The sequence below is a fragment of the Ovis canadensis genome, chromosome Y (assembly GCF_042477335.2).
Source record: "Ovis canadensis isolate MfBH-ARS-UI-01 breed Bighorn chromosome Y, ARS-UI_OviCan_v2, whole genome shotgun sequence".
NCBI lineage: Eukaryota > Metazoa > Chordata > Mammalia > Artiodactyla > Bovidae > Ovis > Ovis canadensis.
The window spans coordinates 16,203,957-16,222,222 of record NC_091271.1 but is presented as its reverse complement, the minus strand read 5'-3'; the positions used below and the strand labels follow the sequence as shown (position 1 = coordinate 16,222,222).

At 40.5% G+C, this 18,266-nt stretch overlaps 1 protein-coding gene and 1 pseudogene across 1 annotated transcript in view; one reads left to right on the top strand and one right to left on the bottom strand.

Moving 5' to 3' along the window:
• LOC138431446 (melanoma antigen preferentially expressed in tumors-like) overlaps positions 1-18,266 on the top strand; it is a 621,360-nt pseudogene that overhangs the window by 459,612 nt on the left and 143,482 nt on the right.
• Positions 12-18,266, bottom strand: part of LOC138431251 (ubiquitin-like modifier-activating enzyme 1) — a 28,503-nt gene continuing 10,248 nt past the window's right edge. The window contains 12 exon segments of the mRNA XM_069573386.1: positions 12-204; positions 351-453; positions 546-648; positions 935-1,123; positions 1,688-1,780; positions 2,009-2,097; positions 14,303-14,437; positions 14,579-14,630; positions 14,754-14,828; positions 15,763-15,956; positions 16,317-16,371; positions 18,032-18,228. Coding sequence (XP_069429487.1) covers positions 12-204; positions 351-453; positions 546-648; positions 935-1,123; positions 1,688-1,780; positions 2,009-2,097; positions 14,303-14,437; positions 14,579-14,630; positions 14,754-14,828; positions 15,763-15,956; positions 16,317-16,371; positions 18,032-18,228 — 1,478 coding nt within the window.

The following is an 18,266-nucleotide window of genomic DNA, read 5'->3' as shown; positions in this document are numbered from 1 at the left end:
GGATGTGAGACTCAGCATTTGCCAGAAAGTTGAGTTGACTGAAAAAATGGAAGAGGAATATAAAGGAATAAGCTAATGCTGTGTCATACATGGGGAAGCTCCACATCTTCACCATCCTCACCAATGCAGTACAGCTCAAGCACCAATGCTTGCACATGTTGTCCCAACTTTTGCTTTGATACTTGACTTGCGATTTCTGTCATCCTAGTATGAGGAATAACAGGGTCAGGTACGTAGAAAAAAGATAAAAGGATATAAAGTGGAAAATAAGTAACATGAGTTGCATAGATAGCTGATGCCTCCTAGCTGAAACAGAACCTCTTTCTCCCTGCCCAGTGACCTCAACTAGCGATTGGTCCATCCATTCCTTCAGCTTGCTGGGTGGCATGAAAAAGGAGTAGAGCATGCATATACCTTGAGATAGCATGGTGATCTCCAATTTGTGCTCTGTCTGAAGATGGTAAAAAGGAGGGGCAACAGTGTCACTAGGATGGACCTGGGCAAGCACTACCCTATGTGTAGCAATTTAAGAAGGGGCCTCATCTTAAAGTGGTCAAGGAGCTGCTTGAGGGTATTCTCTTTACCATTAGGCTGCAGCCCCTGGACCTCAAAGCTGTCCCAAAGTGTTCACTCTTGGTTATAAAACTGTAGGATAAAGCACAGTATAGTAAATCAAGGGACATGCCCAGGATAGAGTCTCTTCTATAAATCACAAATATGACAGTTTCATTTCCACAGTGCACAGGTTCAAACAATTAACACAGAGGGCACAAAAACAATGAACACAGAGGGCACAAAATTAAACTTCCAGAATGATGAAAACCAGAGCCAGACCTCCAAGGCTAAGATACATGTACCACTTACTCATACACATATATAGTATCACTTACTGATGAGTAATACCAAAGGTTTCCATAAAACACGACTTTATCTGGTGATGAGGTGAGGCAAGGGGCCCAGGGAAGCAGAGAAAGGGTAAAGCCAAGTTATAGAAGCTATTCTTATTGAACTCAAACTGTTGGTGTCCCTGTACCACTCTGTACAACTCCAGACATACAAGGCCAAATATAGCTGCTGTCGTTGTAGCCATGGCTAGGATGATCTTCCCTGCAGTCAGCTTGATCTATGACACAGACTGTGGAGACCAGCGGTGGTTGTTAAGAGAGATTGAGGTCCCACTGAGAAGGTCATATATGGCAGATTCAAATTTGGAAACGGTTCAAGGTTAGATCCAAATTTTTTTTTCCTTTTTTTCTTTTTTTTTTAGTTTTTTATTTTTTAAATTTTTTTTCTTTTTTTTTTAATTTTTAGTTTTTTATTTTTTAAATTTTAAAATCTTTAATTCTTACATGCATTCCCAAACATGAACCCCCCTCCCACCTCCCTCCCCATAACATCTCTCTGGGTCATCCCCATACACCAGCCCCAAGCATGCTGCATCCTGCGTCAGACATAGACTGGCGATTCAATTCACATGATAGTATACATGTTAGAATGTCATTCTCCCAAATCATCCCACCCTCTCCCTCTCCCTCTGAGTCCAAAAGTCCGTTATACACATCTGTGTCTCTTTCCCTGTCTTGCATACAGGGTCGTCATTGCCATCTTCCTAAATTCCATATATATGTGTTAGTATACTGTATTGGTGTTTTTCTTTCTGGCTTACTTAGATCCAAATTTTTGTTACATTATGCTGGTCTGCAGGGGGAATGTTATAGTTCTCTGTCCAGAGGTTGGATGCAGCCACAGTGAAATCCATGTGAAAGTTAGTGTCATCATCCTATTGTTGAGGGGAGACAGAGCAAAAAGAGGAAGCAGATTAGGAACCAAAGGTTTTTTCAGATAGTAAGGACTGATATCTATTGTCCTCCAATACATGCCAGTCCAGCCAAAGATGTCCCAGGCCAAAAAATAACTGGGCTTCATGGTGGGTATGTAAACCCCATGTAAGCTAAAGATGTCTTAGCCCATCCTCCTGTGCTGCTGAGGGTTCTCCCCTCCTAAGCACCTTCTCAAAGTTGATGGGATACATCTTGAAACCAGAAAGGCTCTATGGAATGGACAGCATAGCCATGAGCTCCTGTAGGTGGTTATCATCTGCCATCAAGAGATAGTACATGTCAATTCCCAGATACACGTTACATTCAAGGCCAGAGTCTGAATTTAAAGCAGGAGTTTGTAGTAAGGCAGAGAAATTCACACAGATAAAGGGTTTTAAATGGAGAGACAGCACGTGAAAGACTAAAATAAAGTGGGAAATATAAGTCAGAAACACCCCAAAGAAAAAAGAAGTAGACTGGTGTGTGGGACACTGAGGGAAAAGACTGAGACACTGAGAAAGGTTTAGACAGTGATACTATTTGTAAAAAATTTGGGAACAACCCAAGTTACTCACTGAAGGATGTATGGATGCAAAAACATGATCTATCCATTCAGTGAAACATTAAGCCTCCCTAAAAGGAACATTTAAATCCTGGAAGTTTAACATCATAAATGGACTCAGAACTACATGTTTAGACAGGGAGAGAAAGTAAAATGTTGCATAAGGTACCTAAAAATAAAAATCATACAACTGGAATATACAGTATTGTCTGCCAGAGGCAGAGGGGAAGGGACCTGGGGTGTTACCGCTTGATGGGTATAGGGTTTAAGATTTGCAAGTTAGGGAGACAGAAAAAGATGGCGGAGGAATAGGACGGGAAGATCACGTTCTCCCTCACAAATTCCTCAAAAGAACATTTCAACGCCGAGCAAACTCCACAAAACAACTTCTGTAGGCTGGCAGAGGACATCAGGCAACCAGAAAAGCAGACCATTGTCTTCAAAAACAGGTAGGAAAAAATATAAAAGACGAAAAAGGAGACAAAGGAGGTGGGGAGGGAGCTCCGTCCCGGGAAGGGAAGCCCGTCCCGGGAAGGGAATTTTAAGAAGAGAGGTTTCCAAACACCAGGAAACACTCTCCCTGCCGAGTCTGTGGCGAGCCTTGGAAACACAGAGGGCAACATAACAGGAAGGAAAAATAGATAAATAATTAAAACCAAGAGATTACAAGCCCACCAGTAACTCCCCCAGCAGAAAAGCAGCACAGACGCCTGCATCCGCCATTGGGAAGTGGGGGCAGGGCAGGGACGCGCGGGAGGCGCGGGCTGCAGAGCTTTGCAAGAATCGGGCAGGAACGCCCCAAGCGCAACCAGAACGATCTAACTTGGGCTAGCAAACCAGACTGTGGGATAGCTACCACGCGAAAAGCTCGAACATAAGACACCGCCAGGACTGAGCACAGAACAAAGGACGGAGCGGAAAAAGCCGGCTGCAGACCATTCCCCGCCGGGGACAGGCAGCCAGAGCCCTAAGGACTGGAAAGGGGCAATTGCAGACCCGGAGAGACTTTACTTACCTAACTGCAAGCAGGCTCCTTTGCTAAGACTTCTGGGGGTGCTGGACAGTCACAGTCTGCCTCACGGGGTGCCCCAGCGGTCCACCCAGAGAGCTGAGCGGTAGCGGCGGAAAAGGTGACAAGCCCCGGCGATCGCGCTCGCCAAACTCCTGAGCTACTCGGACCTGGGAAGGGCACAAAGCGCAGTCCCAGCCACATTTGTGCCTCTGAGGGCTGCCTGAGGGCCGAACCTGAGCGGCTTGGACCGGGGAAGTGCACGCAGCCTAGGGCCGGCCCCAGACGGTTCCCGGCTGAGCATCGTAGAGCCGGAGCGGTTTGTACGCCGCGAGAAAGGACAGGTCAAGCGGGGCAGAGATACTGTGTACACACGGCAGTGCTATTTGTTTGCAGCATCCCCCTCCCCACAGCGCGACTGAACTAGTGAGCCTAAAAACCAGCAAACAGAAGAAGTTAAACAGAGGGAACCACCTTGGAAGTGAGCCCACATGGCCCATAACATCAGAGAAGAGCCAGATATATTTTTAATTTTTAAATATTTTTAAAATCATTCTTTTTTTTTTTGCCTTTTGCTTTTTTTTTTCTTTTTTTTCCGAGCTTTTTTTTAATTGTTAAGTCTTCTATTTCTCCTCTAATTTTGATTTCTATAACCTAGTATTACTATTTTTAAAAAAAAAAAGACTTTTTTTTTTTTTTAAGGCAAACACCATATATACTCTTTGGATGGTTGTTGGTGTTTTGGTTTTTTTTTGTTTGTTTGTTTGTTTTTTAATAATTCTTTTTTTTTCTTTCTTCCTTTTTCCTTCTGCTTTTCCTTAATATTGTATCTTTGAAAATCCAACCTCTACTCCAGATTTTTAATCTTTGTTGTCAATTTTGTACATTTAAAAACCCAAACTTCACTACCCAAGTTTACCTGAGAGCGAGATTACTGACTTGTCCACTCTCTCCTCCTCTGGCCTCTCCTCTTTCTCCACCAGGTGGCCTCTGTCTCTTTTCTCCCCCATCTCTTCTCTATCCAACTCTGTGAATCTCTGTGTGTTCCAGACGGTAGAGAACACCTAAGGAACTGGTTACTGGCAGGATTTGTCTCTCTCCTACTCATTCCATTCTCTTATCCTCCTGGTCACCTCTGTCTACTTCCTCCCTCTCCTCTTCCCCGTATAACTCTGTAAATACCTCTGAGCGGTCCAGACTATAGAGCGCACATAAGGAAGTGACTACTGGCTAGCCTGCTCTCTCCTCTCTTGATCTCACCGCATCTCATTCCAGTTACCTCTAACTACCCCCTCCATCTTCTCTTCTCCTTGTAACTCAGTGAACCTCTCTGAGTGTCCCTCAAGGTGGAGAAAGTTTTCATCTTTAACCTAGATGTTTTATCATCGGTGCTGTATAGATGGAGAAGTCTAGAGGCTACTGTGAAAATAAAACTGAAAACCAGAAGCAGGAAGCTTAAACCCAAAGCCTGAAAACATTAGAGAACTCTTGAATTCAGGGAACATTAAGCAATAGGAGCTCATCAAATGCCTTCATACCTACACTGAAACCAAGCTCCACCCAAGGGCCAACAAGTTCCAAAACAAGACATACCACGCAAATTCTCCAGCAACACAGGAACACTCCCCTGAGCCTCAATATACAGGCAGCTCAAAATTATCCCAAAACCTTTGATGTCTCATAACCCATTACGGGTCACTCCATTGCACTCCAGAGAGAAGAAACCCAGCTCCACCCACCAAAACTCCAACACAAGCCTCCCTAACCAGGAAACCTTGACAAGCCACTGATAGAACCCCACCCAAAGTGAGGAAGCTCCATAATAAAGAGAACTCCACAAATTATCAGAATATAAAAAGGCCACCCCAAACGCAGCAATATAACCAAGATGAAGAGACAGAGGAATACTCAGCAGGTAAAGGAACAGGAGAGTTGCCCACCAAACCAAACAAAAGAGGAAGAAGTAGGGAATCTACCGGAGAAGGAATTCTGAATATTGATAGTGAAAATGATCCAAAATCTTGAAATCAAAATGGAATCACAGATAAATAGCCTAGAGACAAGGATTGAGAAGATGCAAGAAAGGTTTAACAAGGACCTAGAAGAAATAAAAAAGAGTCAAAATATAATGAATAACACAATAAATGAGATCAGAAACACTCTGGAGGCAACAAATAGTAGAATAACGGAGGCAGAAGATAGGATTAGTGAAATAGAAGATAGAATGGTAGAAATAAATGAATCAGAGAGGAAACAAGAAAAACGAATTAAAAGAAACGAGGACAATCTCAGAGACCTCCAGGACAATATGAAACGCTCCAACATTCGAATTATAGGAGTCCCAGAAGAAGAAGACAGAAAGAAAGATCATGAGAAAATCCTTGAGGAGATAATAGTTGAAAACTTCCCTAAAATGGGGAAGGAAATAATCACCCAAGTCCAAGAAACACAGAGAGTCCCAAATAGGATAAACCCAAGGCGAAACACCCCAAGACACATATTAATCAAATTAACAAAGATCAAACACAAAGAACAAATATTAAAAGCAGCAAGGGAAAAACAACAAATAACACACAAGGGGATTCCCATAAGGATAACAGCTGATCTGTCAATAGAAACTCTTCAGGCCAGGAGGGAATGGCAAGACATACTTAAAGTGATGAAAGACAATAACCTACAGCCCAGATTACTGTACCCAGCAAGGATCTCATTCAAATACGAAGGAGAAATCAAAAGCTTTACAGACAAGCAAAAGCTGAGAGAATTCAGCACCACCAAACCAGCTCTCCAACAAATTCTAAAGGATATCCTCTAGGCAGGAAACACGAAAAGGGTGTATAAACCCGAACCCAAAACAATAAAGTAAATGGCAACGGGATCATACTTATCAATAATTACCTTAAACGTAAATGGGTTGAACGCCCCAACCAAAAGACAAAGACTGGCCGAATGGATACAAAAACAAGACCCCTCTATATGCTGCTTACAAGAGACCCACCTCAAAACAAGGGACACATACAGACTGAAAGTGAAGGGCTGGAAAAAGATATACCACGCGAATAGAGACCAAAAGAAAGCAGGAGTGGCAATACTCATATCCGATAAAATAGACTTTAAAACAAAGGCTGTGAAAAGAGACAAAGAAGGCCACTACATAATGATCAAAGGAACAATCCAAGAAGAAGATATAACAATTATAAATATATATGCACCCAATATAGGAGCACCGCAATATGTAAGACAAATGCTAACAAGTATGAAAGGGGAAATCAACAATAACACAATAATAGTGGGAGACTTTAATACCCCACTCACACCTATGGACAGATCAACTAAACAGAAAATTAACAAAGAAACGCAAACTTTAAATGATACATTAGATCAGTTAGACCTAATTGATATCTATAGGACATTTCACCCCAAAACAACGAATTTCACCTTTTTTTCAAGTGCTCATGGAACCTTCTCCAGGATAGATCACATCCTGGGCCATAAATCTAAACTTGATAAATTCAAGAAAATCGAAATCATTCCAAGCATCTTTTCTGACCATAATGCATTAAGATTAGATCTCAATTACAGGAGAAAAACTATTAAAAATTCCAACATATGGAGGTTGAACAACACACTTCTGAATAACCAACAAATCACAGAAGAAATCAAAAAAGAAATCAAAATATGCATAGAAACTAATGAAAATGAAAACACAACAACCCAAAACCTGTGGGACACTATAAAAGCAGTGCTAAGAGGAAAGTTCATAGCAATACAGGCATACCTCAAGAAACAAGAAAAAAGTCAAATAAATAACCTAACTCTACAACTAAAGCAACTAGAAAAGGAAGAGTTGGAGAACCCCAGAGTTAGTAGAAGGAAAGAAATCTTAAAAATTAGGGCAGAAATAAATGCAAAAGAAACAAAAGAGACCATAGCAAAAATCAACAAAGCCAAAAGCTGGTTCTTTGAAAGGATAAATAAAATTGACAAACCATTAGCCAGACTCATCAAGAAGCAAAGAGAGAAAAATCAAATCAATAAAATTAGAAATGAAAATGGAGAGATCACAACAGACAACACAGAAATACGAAGGATCATAAGAGACTACTATCAGCAGTTGTATGCCAATAAAATGGACAACATGGAAGAAATGGACAAATTCTTAGAAAAGTACAATTTTCCAAAACTGAACCAGGAAGAAATAGAAAATCTTAACAGACCCATCACAAGCACGGAAATTGATACTGTAATCAGAAATCTTCCAGCAAACAAAAGCCCAGGTCCAGATGGCTTCACAGCTGAATTCTACCAAAAATTTCGAGAAGAGCTAACACCTATCCTCCTCAAACTCTTCCAGAAAATTGCAGAGGAAGGTAAACTTCCAAACTCATTCTATGAGGCCACCATCACCCTAATACCAAAACCTGACAAAGATGTTACAAAAAAAGAAAACTACAGGCCAATATCTCTGATGAACATAGATGCAAAAATCCTCAACAAAATTCTAGCAATCAGAATCCAACAACACATTAAAAAGATCATACATCATGACCAAGTGGGCTTTATCCCAGGGATGCAAGGATTCTTCAATATCCGCAAATCAATCAATGTAATTCACCACATTAACAAATTGAAAAATAAAAACCATATGATTATCTCAATAGATGCAGAGAAGGCCTTTGACAAAATTCAACATCCATTTATGATAAAAACTCTCCAGAAAGCAGGAATAGAAGGAACATATCTCAACATAATAAAAGCTATTTATGACAAACCCACAGCAAAGATTATCCTCAATGGTGAAAAATTGAAAGCATTTCCCCTAAAGTCAGGAACAAGACAAGGGTGTCCACTTTCACTGCTACTATTCAACATAGTTCTGGAAGTTTTGGCCACAGCAATCAGAGCAGAAAAAGAAATAAAAGGAATCCAAATTGGAAAAGAAGAAGTAAAACTCTCACTGTTTGCAGATGACATGATCCTCTACATGGAAAACCCTAAAGACTCCACCAGAAAATTACTAGAGCTAATCAATGACTATAGTAAAGTTGCAGGATATAAAATCAACACACAGAAATCCCTTGCATTCCTATACACGAATAATGAGAAAGTAGAAAAAGAAATTAAGGAAACAATTCCATTCACCATTGCAACGAAAAGAATAAAATACTTAGGAATATATCTACCTAAAGAAACTAAAGACCTATATATAGAAAACTATAAAACACTGATGAAAGAAATCAAAGAGGACACTAATAGATGGAGAAATATACCATGTTCATGGATTGGAAGAATCAATATAGTGAAAATGAGTATACTACCCAAAGCAATTTACAAATTCAATGCAATCCCTATCAAGCTACCAGCCACATTTTTCACAGAACTAGAACAAATAATTTCAAGCTTTGTATGGAAATACAAAAAACCTCGAATAGCCAAAGCAATCTTGAGAAAGAAGAATGGAACTGGAGGAATCAACTTGCCTGACTTCAGGCTCTACTACAAAGCCACAGTCATCAAGACAGTATGGTACTGGCACAAAGACAGACATATAGATCAATGGAACAAAATAGAAAGCCCAGAGATAAATCCACACACATATGGACACCTTATCTTTGACAAAGGAGGCAAGAATATACAATGGAGTAAAGACAATCTCTTTAACAAGTGGTGCTGGGAAAACTGGTCAACCACTTGTAAAAGAATGAAACTAGATCACTTTCTAACACCGCACACAAAAATAAACTCAAAATGGATTAAAGATCTAAATGTAAGATCAGAAACTATAAAACTCCTAGAGGAGAACATAGGCAAAACACTCTCAGACATAAATCACAGCAGGATCCTCTATGATCCACCTCCCAGAATGCTGGAAATAAAAGCAAAAATAAACAAATGGGATCTAATTAAAATTAAAAGCTTCTGCACAACCAAGGAAAATATAAGCAAGGTGAAAAGACAGCCATCTGAATGGGAGAAAATAATAGCAAATGAAGCAACTGACAAACAACTAATCTCAAAAATATACAAGCAACTTCTGCAGCTCAACTCCAGAAAAATAAACGACCCAATAAAAAAATGGGCCAAAGAACTAAATAGACATTTCTCCAAAGAAGACATACGGATGGCTAACAAACACATGAAAAGATGCTCAACATCACTCATTATTAGAGAAATGCAAATCAAAACCACAATGAGGTACCACTTCACACCAGTCAGAATGGCTGCGATCCAAAAATCTGCAAGCAATAAATGCTGGAGAGGGTGTGGAGAAAAGGGAACCCTCCTACACTGTTGGTGGGAATGCAAACTAGTACAGCCACTATGGAGAACAGTGTGGAGATTCCTTAAAAATTTGCAAATAGAACTACCTTATGACCCAGCAATCCCATTTCTGGGCATACACACCGAGGAAACCACAATTGAAAGAGACACATGTACCCCAATGTTCATCGCAGCACTGTTTATAATAGCCAGGACATGGAAACAACCTAGATGTCCATCAGCAGATGAATGGATAAGAAAGCTGTGGTACATATACACAATGGAGTATTACTCAGCCGTTAAAAAGAATTCATTTGAATCAGTTCTGATGAGATGGATGAAACTGGAGCCGATTATACAGAGTGAAGTAAGCCAGAAAGAAAAACACCAATACAGTATACTAACACATATATATGGAATTTAGGAAGATGGCAATGACGACCCTGTATGCAAGACAGGGAAAGAGACACAGATGTGTATAACGGACTTTTGGACTCAGAGGGAGAGGGAGAGGGTGGGATGATTTGGGAGAATGGCATTCTAACATGTATACTATCATGTGAATTAAATCGCCAGTCTATGTCTGACGCAGGATGCAGCATGCTTGGGGCTGGTGCATGGGGATGACCCAGAAAGATGTTCTGGGGAGGGAGGTGGGAGGGGGGTTCATGTTTGGGAATGCATGTAAGAATTAAAGATTTTAAAATTTAAAAAATAAAAAACTAAAAATTTAAAAAAAAAAAAAAAAGATTTGCAAGTTAAGTTCTAGAAATTTCCTGCACAATGTAACTGTATTTAATACTGCTTAAAATATCAATAACTTCAGATATGCAGATGACACCACCATTACAACAGAAAGTGAAGAGGAACTAAAAAGCCTATTGATGAAAGTGAAGAGGAGAGTGAAAAAGTTGGCTTAAAGCTCAACATTCAGAAAACGAAGATCATGGTATCCAATCCAATCACTTCATGGGAAATAGATGGGGAAACACTGGAAACAGTGTCAGACTTTATTTTTGGGGATCCAAAATCACTGCACATGGTGACTGCAGCCATGAAATTAAAAGATGCTTACTTCTTGGAAGAAAAGTTATGATCAACCTAGATAGCATATTCAAAAGCAGAGACATTACTTTGCAGTCTAAGGTCCACCTAGTCAAGGCTATGGTTTTTCCTGTGGTCATGTATGGATGTGAGAGTTGGACTGTGAAGAAGTCTGAGCGCCAAAGTATTGATGCCTTTGAACTGTGGTGTTGGAGAAGTCTCTTGAGAGTCACCTGGACTGCAAGGAGATCCAACCAGTCCATTCTGAAGAAGATCATCCCTGGGACTTCTTTGGAAGGAATGATGCTAAAGCGGAAAATCCAGTACTTTGGCCACCCCATGCAAAGAGTTGACTCATTACAAAAGACTCTTATGCTGGGAGGGATTTGAGGAGAAGCGGACGGCAGAGGATGAGATGGCAGTATGGCATCACTGACTCGATGGTCGTGAATCTGAATGAACTCTGAGAATTGGTGATGGACAGGGAGGCCTGCCATGCTGAGATTCATGGGGTCACAAGGAGTCAGACACGACTGAGCGACTGAACTGAAATGAACTGAAGCATAATTTGAAACATGATTAAGACGGTAAAACTCCTGTGATTTTTACCAAAATCTTAAACAAACAAACAAACACGGGATGTCAGTGATAACATAAATATATCTTAAAGACGCAAGACAGAGAAGAGAGAAGATAAGAAATAAGATAAAGGGCAGAGAAGATACCAGGGTATAAATGATACAGAAAGGAATATTGCCAGGAAATGCACCAATAGGAAAGAGAGTAGTGAACCCAGTAAACAGGACATATATGAGAAGGAAGGAGGGGAAAAATAGTGCAGATTAAAATATATATATTTTATATTCATATATATATATTCACATATATATTCATATACACACACACACACACACACACATATATATATATATATATTTATATATATATATATAGTCAGTAGAAAACATCTGAAGGGGAGATAGGTAGGGAGATGCCTAAAGAGAAATATACAAAGAGGCATCTGAGTGAGTAGCTATTTCAGACAGAAAATGGAAGAGATTTAGGTGGAGAGGACAGATATACAAAGGAAGAAATTGAGGGATATAAACAAGAAGATAAAATATATAGAGAGGTTTATAGAACACAAGAAAGGTAGGGGAGACTTGGAATTTTGAGTTGGGGAACATTTACACATGGAGACATGAGGAAATTCTTGAGAGAAAGATGAGAAAAGATATACACACAAATTAATAACACATTAAAGAGTTGGGCTGTGAAGAAAGCTGAGCACAGAGGTATTGATGCTTTTAAATTGTGGCAGTGGAGAAGATTCTTAAGAGTCCCTTGGACTGCAAGGAGATAGAACCAGTCCATTCTAAAGGAGATCAGTCCTGGCTGTATTTTTGAAGGAATGATGCTAAAGCTGAAACTCCAATACTTTGGAAGCCTCTTGCAGCCAGTTGACTCATTGGAAAGGCCGCTAATGTTGGGAGGTATTGGGAGCAGGAGAACAAGGGGACGACAGAGGATGAAATGGCTGGAAGACATCACTGACTCGATGGACATGAGTTTGGGCAAACTCCAAGAGTTGGTGATGGACAGGAAGGCCTGGAGTGCTGCAATTCATGGCATCACAAAGTCGGACACGACTGAGTGACCGAACTGCACTGAGATGAGGAGATCTGTCAAAATGAACCAGAGGAGAAATCAGGCACAGAGACTACTGGTAGAAATCATATCCATTTCTATCTCAGTTTTGTTTAATTCAGTCACTCAGTCTTGTCTGATTCTTTGCGACCCCATGAATTGCAGCATGCCAGGGCTCCCTGTTACATCACCAACTCCCAGAGTTCACTCAGATGTGCATCCATCGAGTCAGTGATACTATGCAGCCATCTCATCCTCGGTCGTCCCCTTCTCGTCCTGTCCCCAATCCATCCCAGCATCATAGTCTTTTCCAATGAGTCAACTCTTCTCATGAGGTAATCAAAGTACTGGATTTTCAGCTTTAGCATCATTCCTTCCAAAGTAATCCCATGGCTGATCTCCTTCAGAATGGACTAGTTGGATCTCCTTGAAGTCCAAGTGACTCTCAAGAGTCTTCTCCAACACCACAGTTCAAAAGCATCAACTATTCAGCACTCAGCTTTCTTTACAGTCCAACATTCACATCCATACATCACCACTGGAAAAACCATAGCCTTGACTAGATGGACCTTAGTCTGCAAAGTAATGTCTCTGCTTTTGAATATGCTATCTAGTTTGGCCATAACTTTTCTTCCAAGGGGTAAGCGTCTTTTAATTTCATGGCTGCAATCACAATCTGCAGTGATTTTGGAGCCCCCCAAAAAATAAAGTGTGACATTATTTACACTATTTCCCCATCTATTTCCAATAAAGTGATGGGACCAAATGCCATGATCTTCGTTTTCTGAATGTTGAGCTTTAAGCCAACATTTCACTCTCCATTTTCACTTTCATCAAGAGGCTGTTTATGTCTTCTTCACTTTCTGCCATATGGGTATTGTCATCTGCATATCTGAGATTATTGATATTTCTCCCTGTAATCTTGATTCCATCTTGTGTTTCTTCCAGTCAAGCATTTCTCATGATGCACTCTGCATATAAGTTAAGTAAGCAGGGTTACAATATACAGCCTAGACGTACTCCTTTTCCTGTTTGGAAAGAGTCTCTTGTTCCATGTCCAGTTTTAACTGTTGCTTTCTGACCTGCATACAGATTCCTCAAGAGGCAGGTCAGGTGGTCTGGTATTCCCATCTCTTTCACAATTTTCCACAGTTTATTGTGATCCACACAGTCAACAGCTTTGGCATAATCAATAAAGCAGAAATAGATGTTTCTCTGGAACTCTCTTGCTTTTTCCATGAACCAGCGGATATTGGCAGTTTGATCTCTGGTTCCTCTGCCTTTTCTAAAACCAACTTGAACATCTGGAAGTTCGTGGTTCATGTATTGCTGAAGCCTGGCTTGGAGAATTTTGAGCATTACTTTACTAGCATGTGAGATGAGTGCAATTGTGCAGTAGTTTGAGCATTGTTTGGCATTGCCTTTCTTTGGGATTGGAATGAAAACTGACCTTTTCCAGTCATGTGGCTACTGCTGAGTTTTCCAAATTTGCTGGCATATTGAGTGCAACACTTTCACAGCATCATCTTTCAGGATTTGAAATAGTTCAACTGAAATTCCATCACCTTCAGTAGCTTTGTTCATAGTGATGCTTTCTAAGGCACACTTGACTTCATATTCCAGGATGTCTGGCTTAGATGAGTGATCACATCATCATGATTATCTGGTTCATGAAGATATTTTTGTCCAGCTCTTCTACAGAAGTATAGGAAAAAAGGAACAAAACAGGGAAAAAAAACATAGAAAAGACATGGTCTATCTGAAAGAAGGAGAAGAAAGAAGTAATGTGAGAGAGAATTTGTCTCAATCAAATGAAGAAGCAAGGAAAAAGAGCAGAGGGTAAACCTCAGACCTGAGATATCAGAGCAGAGCCAGGGGCAAAGCAAAAGGGCACAGAAGCCTTGCATTGACATGGGCTACAGTAGTGTGGTGGTTCCAGCCCAAATCAAGTGCTCTCACCAACAGAGGAACAGGTTTGCAGCTCCTTATCAGAGACTTGGATCCTGACGCAGGAATTTGGGGTGAACTCAGGGACCTGCATAGACTGAATGAGTGTGGTGACAGCATTCTGATGCTGAGAGCCCATCAACCCATGCTGCTGCTGCTGCTGCTCCTAAGTCGCTTCAGTCATGTCGGACTCTGCGCGACCCCATAGACAGCAGCCCACCAGGCTCCCCCATCCCTGGGACTCTCCAGGCAAGAACACTGGAGTGGGTTGCCATTTCCTTCTCCCATAAGTCTGGGCAAAGCTGTTGGCAGCAGCTGTCATGTAGTCCAGATGCAGAGCCTTAAAGGAGGCAAGGTATGGAGGGGTAAGAACATCAGTACTCATCTACAGAGGCTCAGCCTCCTTAGCACCCATTCAGTGACATTCTACCCAACTGCAGGAGACACAGGAGAGTAGACTTACATTATTGACATCAAAGATGAGTGGGTATGGCCTGCGTTTAGGCCCAGACCAGAGAGGGCCTCCTGAACCTGTAAGCTAGAAAACAGAAAAATGTAGGGGAACAGAACCTGACACAAGAATTCTCTTTGATAACCACAACTCCTTTTTTTTCAGTCCTGAAACTCCCAACTCACCATACTTTGACACTCACTTTCTGCCAGATACAGAGATATTGATGAAACTTTTACGGACTGCCAGCCAATGTGTTGTTGTTGTTCAGATGCTAATTCATGTCCAATTCTTTGTGACCTTGTGGACTGAAGCACACCAGGCTCCTCTGTCCATGGGAGCCTCCAGACAAGAATGCTGGCATGAGTAGCTATTCCCTTCTCTGGTGGATCTCCCTGACCCAGGGATCGAACCCAGGTCGCCTACACTTCAGGCAGATTCTTTACCATTGAGCCACCAGGGATGCCCACCAGGCACTGTACTAACAAATTAACTTACTAACTTAATAAAGAGCAATTTACCTTCACAAAACTCTAATGAAATTAGGCCATAACTATTCCTAATTCCATGGTGAGTATACTGAGGTGAAAAGATGAACTGAATAACTTGTTCCAAGAGAAAACAGATAGATTCTATGAGATTAACTCTGAATTGTTTCTTCTACAATTTCGGCAGTCTTGATTGGAATCTGGAATGACACATCCTACATCTAAAGGAAACTGATACCAAGCATACAAGGGCTAGAGTAAACAGTAACTGGGGATTAAGGGAGAACAGTGGCAGTCTTTGACCTCAAAAATCATTTTTCTTATTCATTTTAAGAGCTCTCAATGCTTTGCTGAGCCTGCCACAACTGGATTAACTGGAATTAATCATGTCAAACGCATGGCAGAAGTCAATACAACAGTGTAAAGCAACTACTCTCCATTTAAAAATAAATAAAAATAAATTACAAAACGCTGGGGCAGACTGTTCCCTGTAGATCTATTCTGACAAATGGTCCCTGCAACTGTGTTACTACCTGGTTAGAAGTAAAGTTATGCAGCAGCTGTCTGATGTTTTTGGAGTACAGGGTATGCCAGTGATAGTACACTCAAGTCACACAGTCAGCCCATGATGGTGACCACTGCAGCACTAAGCTTCATTGCACAGCCTCCAGTACCTCCAGAGGTTGGCTGGTTGCCAGGCACAGTGTTCGTTCCACAAACATTGCATCTTTATCAAGAATTAGAGTGGAAACCAACACAGAATTACAAAGTGGTCTTAGGAGTAAGTTTATATCTGTGGAAATTCAGTCCTGTCACCTAAGCAACCATCAATTTATTTAGAAAGTAGACCAAGCAATTCCCTGGTCACCACTAACTGTGCTTCTACCAAAGGGGTATGGTTTCAATCCTTGACTGTGGAACTAAGTGTCCACACATCACCGGTGTGATTCTTGGTGTATCCCTCAAACACTCAAAATAAAAAAAAATACAGTAGCTCCTAAATGTTAAATGGTTACAGAGTACTTTGACTGACAGGCCAGAGGCAGGGTGAGCAGGCATTTGCACCAAAGTACTCACATAAGTTATTGATTGATGTTTTCCTCTGGTTTCTTGAAAAGACCTTCAAACTCATCCCGAGCCCACTGCAGACAGAGCAGAAAACATTACGTGAGATATGGGAAGCAAAGTTAAGTTTTCTGCAGGCATTTAGAGAGACCATCTGGAAAATATAGGAAACAGGACGGGCATATCTGCTATGGGAAAACAGAGGGATGAAGCTCTTCAATGGGGCTATTCAAACTTTTGAAGCCCCCATCATTCCATTTAAAAACCAGTGATGTTAGTATGGGCAGAGATTATTGCCAAGCTTGTTTGTGTAAACCGTCTTCTGAGGTTGTACATGTTAACCTAGGATGTCATGACTCAATTATAGAAAAAAAAGTTCACAGAAATAATAGAACATGAGTGATCTCTCCACAGTGATCTTCTAAGGACTGGGCAGAAAGTAATAATAGCACTTTGTGACCCTTAGAATTACAGAGATAAATAAATACAGTTTCAGGAAAAGTGAGGTGAAACATCCTGTTGGTGGAGATCCAGATTCAAATGCCAGCTCTGATACACTTTTGTGACCTTCAGGTACATCTTGTCTTTTGAATCCTCATTTCAAAACTCTATGTCACTAATATCTACACCTCAAGGAAAATTTTTCAAAGAATAAGCACACAGGTATGTATTTTAAACTTATTGTGAATGTCACACGGATATACCAAATGTAAATTCTTTACAAATGTCCTGTGAGAGTTACAACTTTCATTTCCATTTTACAGATAAGGGATCTGAAGCATGAAGAGCTTAAGTCCAAGTGTTAAACAGGTATTTGTTTCAAAAGCCCTTTTATTGGCCTCTCTGTATATTAGTAGAAAGAAACAGAGTAATGAAACCATAATCTTGCAAAGTTTTATATATTGAGAGAAACAGACTCAGACACACACATCAACACATCTTACTACCTCTCCCTCTGTCTCTAACTATAAATATATGTATATATACACACACACAAACATGGGAGGCATGGACAGGCAGAGATAAAAACTGTGTTCTGAATCCCTGATTCAAGTATAAACTCATCCTGAAAGAAAATGTGACAGATCCGACTGTTTCTTCTCCCTTTCTTAGTATTCCCATACTTCCTAAACATACTCAAAAAATACATTAAGGATTATTTTCGTAAAATGATGATTACTTGGGGACAGAAATGAAGACAGGAATTAGTGGTAGGTTCTGAGTGCCAGATAACGGGAGGCTTTTATGTTGTCAATTGAGATGAAAGATATGTACGTCTGTATATATGAACATTATATAAATAAAATTATTCTGACAAGCTGCTAAATGTATTTTTGACAAAAATAAGAAAGCTATATTCAAAACTATGTACTCAGTATTAGAGAGGGGTTTAAACCATGAACAGAGCAGATTTTAAGAAGAGGATCTTGTTTACAAGTAAACAATATCCTGTATATTAAGAAAAACACCTTCAGTTGTTAGATATACAATTATTATGTAAAATATTTTGCATAGTATACATAATGCTTCCCTGTATGTTTGCAAAATAAAATTCACAAGTTAAGAAAAAGCATTTCAAAAAGTTTAGGGTGCTAAGTTTAAAGTGAATGAAGGAGATTTGAAGGCAGAGCACATTTTATATACACTGAGGCTTGCTTACATCACTGGAATAAAAAGAGCTTCACACTGCCTAAATGCTTATCTGTTCCACCTCTTTCTACTCCCATAGCTGATCACGTGCAAAGTGTGCTCGATGGCATTCGGGAAGTGCTTCAGCCTGCAAATGGAGATGGATTTCTCAGGAGGGTCCTGGCTGAAGCTGTATGCCTCTGTCAGGAAGGGGATTACCACTTGTACATTACCCTTGGTTCCCAGGGTGCCTGACTTCAGAAGTGACTTACAGTGGTAAACACATGGCCAGTCCATGTACATGCCTGTGGAAATTAGTCAGCAGATGAAGGGGAGGTAAACA